Consider the following 7449-nt stretch of genomic DNA (forward strand, 5'->3'; position numbering starts at 1 on the left):
GTTAACTGAGGTGAAATTGTGAAAACAAACATCAGTCCCTGCGTACATTGGGCAAAAGTGACTTCACCCATAAGAAGGGTCCAGGTAAGATCCTTAGCACCACTGACTTTGCTTCTCACGGCAGAGGTACAGCAGAGGCCCAAGGCACTGCTCCCCAGGAACAGTAAGATGCAAGTCACATTTGCATTTAAAACTTTCTAGTAGCCACATTGAAAAAAATTAAAAAGAAAAAAGTTTTATAAATAGCATAGAAAATGTAATCCAATATATCAAAAATATTTCTCAACTTGTAATCAAAAGTATTGACAATTAATGGAACAGTTTGCATTCTTTTTATGCTCAGTATTCTAAATCCTGTGCGTATTTTATACTTTTATAATACACCTTAATTCAGATGCTAGATTTTGATAGTTACAGTAAATGCAGTCTTAACAACAAAAGTTTGCTTAGTTGAGAAAGAATTTGCACTGTTTCTGTTACTAAATTTAAATTGTTGTTCAGTCGCTAAGTCGTGTCTGACTCTTTGCCACCCCATGAACTGCAGCATGCCAGGCTCCTCTGTCCTCCACTGTCTCCTGAAATTTTTGCTCAAACTCACGTCCCTTGAGTCAGTGATGCTATCTAATCTTCTCATCTTCTGCCGCTCTCTTCTCTTTTCACCTTCAATCTTTCCCAGCATCAGAGGCTCTTCACATTAGGTGGCCAAAGTGTTGGAGCTGCAGCTTCAGCATCAGTCCTTCCAATTGACATTCGGGGTTGATTTCCTATAGGATTGACTGGTTTGATCTTGTTGCAGTCCAAGGGACTCTAAAGAGTATTCTTCAGCACAATTCAAAAACATCAGTTCTTTAGTGCTATATATAGTCCAAGGAATTCTCCAGGCCAGAATACTGGAGTGGGTAGCCTTTCCATTCCATTCTCCACGGGATTTTCCCAACCCAGAGATCAAACTGGGGTCTCCTGCATTGCAGGCGGATTCTTATCAGCTGAGCCACCAGGGAGCCCTATCTTAATATAGGAAGTCTGATTCGATATAGCCACGATCTGACTTTTCCATCTTATTTCACTCACCAAACATTTCCAGTAATGAGAAGCAAGCTGATATAGTCATACTTTCTTCCATTTAATACTTACCATGTGCCATTCACTGCCATGTGATAGGTAAATAAACACAGATAAAGCCAGGTTCCTGCCCTAAATAACTGACAATCAGGGTGCTCTGGTTGGGGAAAAGAGCATATATTTAAACAACTAATTATAAATTAATTGTTAAAATGGAATTATCATTTAGTGCTACAGGCAAAGGAAGGCAAGAATGACTTTCTTTTTTTTAATGACTAATTCTTAAGGAGGACTGAAGAGTGGGGGAGGGAAGTGGAAAAAGTTTCAGAGAAGAGAGAATATTAAAAAATTTGAAGAATGTGTTTAATTTTGCATATAGCAAAGAGAGGGAAGAAAGTGAAGAGGAACTAAAAAGCCTCTTGATGAAAGTGAAAGAGGAGAGTGAAAAAGTTGGCTTAAAGCTCAACATTCAGAAAACGAAGATCATGGCATCTGGTCCCTTCACTTCATGGGAAATAGATGGGGAAACAGTGGAAACAGTGTCAGACTTTATTTTTTTGGGCTCCAAAATCACTGCAGATGGTGACTGCAGCCATGAAATTAAAAGACGCTTACTCCTTGGAAGGAAAGTTATGACCAACCTAGATAGCATACTCAAAAGCAGAGACATCACTTTGCCAACAAAGGTCCGTCTAGTCAAGGCTATGGTTTTTCCAGTGATCATGTATGGATGTGAGAGTTGGACTGTGAAGAAAGCTGAGTGCTGAAGAATTGATGTTTTGAACTGTGGTGTTGGAGAAGACTCTTGAGAGTCCCTTGGACTGCAAGGAAATCCAACCAGTCCATTCTGAAGGAGATCAGCCCTGGGATTTCTTTGGAAGGAATGATGCTAAAGCTGAAACTCCAGAACTTTGGCCACCTCATGTGAAGAGTTGACTCATTGGAAAAAACTCTGATCCTGGGAGGGGTTGGGGCCAGGAGGAGAAGGGGACGACAGAGGAGGAGATGGCTGGGTGGCATCACCAACTCGATGGACGTGAGTTTGAGTGAACTCCAGGAGTTGGTGATGGACAGGGAGGCCTGGTGTGCTTCAGTTCATGGGATCGCAAAGAGTCAGACACGACTGAGCGACTGAACTGAACCGAACTGAAGAGAGGGAAGGGTATTCTAGACTAAGAAAACAACATAAATACGTAAATATAAAATAGTATGAGTAGTGAGGGAAAAGCAAGTGATTCAGTCAGTAAGGAAAAGAAGGAGAAACAGCATTAAGTTCAAATATTGGTCCATTTTAAACTTATCATTCACTGATTTATATACCCATTGCGGTTCCAAAGAAAGAATATTTGAGGTAGTTAAAGTGGTAAATACATTTCAGATTACACCCCTCCATGTATGCTTTGCAATAATCAAATTATACTATGTACCATGCTCTTTAAACTCCCTATGAGTGGTTCCTCTATGCCGTAGTTTTATGGGGAAGTATTTTAACATTACAAAGAGTATTGATGACCTAAAACAAATAGATTGCTGGTTATTTCTCCTGAAAAAAAAAAAAAAAGAGTTTATTTGGTATCAGCAGAGAATTGCAATTCAGAGTCCACAACCATGGTGAGCCATGTGCCAAGTCCCTCCACGGCAAAGGAAGAAGCACTCTTTAATCGAGAGGAAAAGAAAGTAGGGAGGGCTACAGTAAACAAAGAGTCCATGGCTTTTCACTGGCTGAGTCCTTGATGTTAAGGAAGAGGAGTCTTGGGGACCTCCCTGGTGGCTCAATGGTGAAGAATCCACCTACCAGTGCAGGAGACATGGGTTCAGGCCCAAGTAAGGCAAATAAGCAATTCCAGATTCTCTTTCCTGAAAGTGTTTATTGGGTGATGCAGCCTCCTCAGGGGCCCCTGGCCATCTGCTAGCTACCTCCCACGCCTGTCATCCCTGACAATACTGGACCTGCTGCTGCTGCCTGAACCCCTACACTCCAGTGAGGGCGAGTAGTTGGTAGAGGAACCACAAAACGCAAAGTGACTACTACCTTTGTGCACCCTCTAATCTGGCACAAATGCCTCCCACTGGCAAGGTGGAATGAGAACACAGCTGGCCAGGGCATCTAACAGACTACTGGTTTTGATCATGACAGAGAATTTAGATGTGCATATAAAGACTGTCAGCAGATGGGAGTTTAAGAAAGCTCAGGAACAAAGCAAGCTAAACAGCATATTATAAGGGACATGTATAAATTCATGAAAACTATATTCTAAAAAGCAAAGAAACAATAAGCACATAATTCAGGAGAGTAGTTAACATCAATGAGATGAAAGCCCCTGTATCTATTCTATGCAGACATTTTTTCAAGATTTTGAGGAGGCACAACAGTGAAGCAAACAGGCAAAAATAGGGAAAGAATTCCTCTCTTCATGGAACTTACATATTTATTGAACAAACTAATGAATTAGTAATACTAGGAGTTTTCAAAAAGAAACTAAAAGATTATCTACACATAAAAATTAATTTTAAAAGGGGACGAATAAAGCACTAAGTAGTCACTATTTTTCTAATAAGTATTCCCAAAGTTTAATTGATAAGAATTATAACCATAAATTATGGTTTAAAGACAGAGGGACCATTTTTGGTGTTTTATAAAAATCACTATTTCAAACACTAAGTGAAGTCTGTGCTTTCTTCTGTTGCTATAAGAACATCTTATTACAGTGCTAGAATTGATTTCCTAATTATTTTACAGCTAGGTTCCATAGAGACACATACTTAGAAAATGAGAAAACTGTTTCATCTGCTCTTAAGAGTAGTGCATTCTCAGGAACAATGTCTCATTTTCTGAACTTGAACATACAAATTATGGGAATATTTATTAATAGACATTTTGAGGAATCAAACTTCATTTTCCTGGACAAAACTGGAAAAAACATCCAAATGATTGTATGTATGTCAAAGTCTACCATTTCATTATAAGAATACTAACTGCATTAAAATGCTTTCTGAGGTTACCAATTTAAATTATCTTCCAAAATTACTACCAAACAAGCTTTCTATTTTGCTTTCTAATTACCAGTAACTGTTTTTTTGTTATGAAAGTGCTCATTGTTAACTGTTCTAAAATAAATAAAAACACATTTGGATAATGTTCTTTACAGGGAATGAAGAAGAAAAAATGTATAAAGTGACTAAAGATTAATAGTATAAATCAAATTAATACACATTTCTGATCTTTCAAACAAATGGGGTAAAATGTTGGTATTGCATGTATATAACAAAATGTACCGTTAGGAAAACAAACAAAATTTTAACTTTAGTGAGATTACATCAACATTAATTATAGGACTAAAGCCACATCCAAACTTGAACCAGCATGTTACTACCAAGATTACTTAGTGTGCACCCTGAGTCATACATAAATGTGTTTAATAAGAAGAGTTAAAATTTAACCGAAAGCAACCTAAGAATAATCTTGGAAGATGGAGTTAATATATAAGAATAATCTTGGAAGGCTGAGTTAATATATTTGCAGGATTCCTGAGTCTTAAATTCAAAATTCAACTGTATATATCTATGGACTACAGTTGAAAGAAAAAATACTGGAGACCTAATTAACTTTGAATTTCAGACAAATGATAATATTTTCTGTATAAATATATCCCATGCAGTTTTTGTACTTCAAACTAATGCATTCATTGTTCATCTGAGATTCAAATTTAACAGGACAACCTCCATTTTTACTTGCTAAATTGGCAACCCTACAGACAACCATAAACTAAAAACCTTGGTGCGTTTCGAAGTGGAAACACACAAGGTCCATTTGAGAAAGATCAGGTGCTAAACCAGCACTCTAAATTCAGTGTCTCTCTCCCCGTCCGTCACCTCATCCCTAAGCAAAACAAAACAAAAAACGCTTGGGAGCCCTGAAGTGTGACTCAAAACTATGATATTTTGACAGAACACGAAAGAGGAGAGGCTGGCGGTGTAAAAGGAGTTCCTGAAGTCAGACATTTACATTAAAAAAAAAACGATGGGGAAAAGAACGACGAACTGTGTGGAATGCAGGGCACGGAAGGGGCCCTTGGGCCTCTGAGGGGAAAACAGCCCGCAGAGGCGAGGACCCGGGAGCCCCGCTGACCCACCATAGCGCGCGCCCCGCAGGGGTCACGACCGCCCGGTGAACCAGCGGCGCTCTTTACAGTTTAACCGCTGGCCGTTCAAGGGCGTGGTGGTGGGGTGGTGTGGGGTCACATCTGAAAGACCCTAATATGAGAGCGAGAGACAGCCATCATGTTCCCACAGCTTCTCCCTTTTCTCCAACACGGCCGCTCCAGTCGTCTTGGAGCCCTGAAGCGCCAGAACCGAGAAAAAAGGCGGGAGAAGCCAGGCGCCGCTTACTAGTTTGAGTCATCCTGGAGATGCAGAAGCAGGAGAAGCTGAAGAGCACTACAGCGATGAGCGTGATGAGCAGGTTCACGTGCCTGGTCCTCATGGTGCTGATTCGACGGCGGCGGCGGCAACCCGCAGCTTGGCTAGAATAGCAGAGCACGCAGCCACCACCCGGCCGCCGGCTAAGGATGGGCACGCACGGTGCCTGCGCCCCGGGGCGCGCGCCGCTGCGCCCCTCCGCGGCGTCGCAAGGAACCTAGCTCCCCCAACCCCCACCCACCCACACACACGCACCCAGCTCCCTTCCCCCAGCAGCAGTTTCGGCCTTCTATCCTGAACCGCCCGCCAGGGCTGCTGATTTTTAAAGGAAATAAACTATGCGAGAGCTCCCACTCCAGGTGAGTGCTCAATAACTTTATTGTCCTGTAAGATGTCGCTTTAGCCAGACTCTGGGTTAAACAGTTCGCATACATGACCTCATTAAGTCCTCACGAAATCTCAGTCTTTTTTTGAAAGTATAAAATGAAAACAACATCATCTTCCTAATATGCTGAGCAACTTGCTGCAAGTTGCACTGCTGGAAGCGGTGCCTTTTTTCTCATTCAAAGTACAAACTTCGTACATGGACAAGAATTTCCTACAGAAAATATGCATCTTTACTTGGAATTTGCTAGCCTTAAATGGACTTTCCTGGTGACTCAGGTGGTACAGAATCCGCCTGCAATGTGGGAGACAAGGGTTAGATCCTGGGTTGGGAAGATACCCCCTCCAGTATTCTTGCCTGGAGAATCCCATGGACAGAGGACTGAGCAGCTAAGCACACACACAGCACAGCCTTAAATAGTAGCTGTCAAGTGCCCAAGTGACTCGGGAGGCTTAGATTTTTGTGTGGGGAGTGACCAAGACTAGACATTCAGTTTAATCCCCTTACCTTTATTTTTAAATATTTTGGTACCCCGTCCCCCCAAGAAAGGAGCAGGGAGTCAAGTTTTGTGGGGAAAACAAAACAAAACAAATTTGTAAATACAATGAGCAACAGCCCAAGAGAGATTTGCTGGGCTCAGCCAAGTTCAAGGTATCAGTTTCTCAGATTTCTACCCCAAACTGGGAAACACTAGGAGAACATCAGTAGGGTTATACTCTCTGGGCGGGCTAAATGTAGTTTGTTTTTTGAGTTCTCTGCTCTCATCTCTCTTATTTGGGATTCCCTGGCAGTGTCTGGTAGCAATCATTCTACTACTACTTCAAATCAGCACTGCACCACTGGTTGGGCTAATTTCTGGCCCCATGACAGGAGAAAGATTAGAACACAAGCCAGTGTGAGGATGCTATTTAAGGTGCATTTACTCATGAGCGAAAGGCTAGAAGTTGTGGCCTTCAGTTAAGCAGTGATCTACCCAGATGCCAAAAGAGGAAGCCCAGAGGAATAAATACCTCTACTTTCTTCTCCATCCCTTTAGTCTCTTGCCAGTGCTTCCTACTGGCTAAGCTCTACTGGAAACCAAAAGAAAAGGAACTTCAGCTTGATGTACTATATGCTATATTATACGACCCTTCCTCCCGGCATATGAAGCAGGGTGGGAAAAGATATAGAGTAGATTGAAGTGGGAGAACCCAGCTGTCTAGCACAAAGGAATTTCCAAATCAATGTTTCATTGTTCTCTTACCTGAGCTCCAGCGTCTCATTAACTGTCTTCTCAGCGCTTTTTGGATGTCCCGAAAGATGATGTTCAAACTTCCTCCCCAAGCTAGCTATCTTCCCACGGTCATTTGACTTTTGTCAAGGTCACCATAGTTTTCCTGATCAATTTACTCTTTTTCATTATGCCCCATCATTTATAAATCTTTACAGTCCTCCTTTGAAATGTCTCATCTTCCAGACCTGCATTTCTGTTGCTGTACACTACCCCAATAGCCATATTCTTATGATGATACTCAGGCTGGCCACACTGTAGTATCTACACTCTGCAGGCCACTTTTTACTCCAGTGGATTACCAGTTCTCTAG

General features: G+C 41.6%; 1 protein-coding gene across 1 annotated transcript in view; it reads right to left on the reverse strand.

The window, feature by feature from the left end:
- MGAT4D (MGAT4 family member D) overlaps positions 1-5545 on the reverse strand; it is a 46144-nt gene extending 40599 nt beyond the window's left edge. The window contains exon 1 of the mRNA XM_005691251.2: positions 5452-5545. Within this exon, the coding sequence (XP_005691308.1) occupies positions 5452-5545 (94 nt within the window). The remainder of the gene's footprint in view (positions 1-5451) is intronic.

The sequence above is a fragment of the Capra hircus genome, chromosome 17 (assembly GCF_001704415.2).
Source record: "Capra hircus breed San Clemente chromosome 17, ASM170441v1, whole genome shotgun sequence".
Classification (NCBI taxonomy): domain Eukaryota; kingdom Metazoa; phylum Chordata; class Mammalia; order Artiodactyla; family Bovidae; genus Capra; species Capra hircus.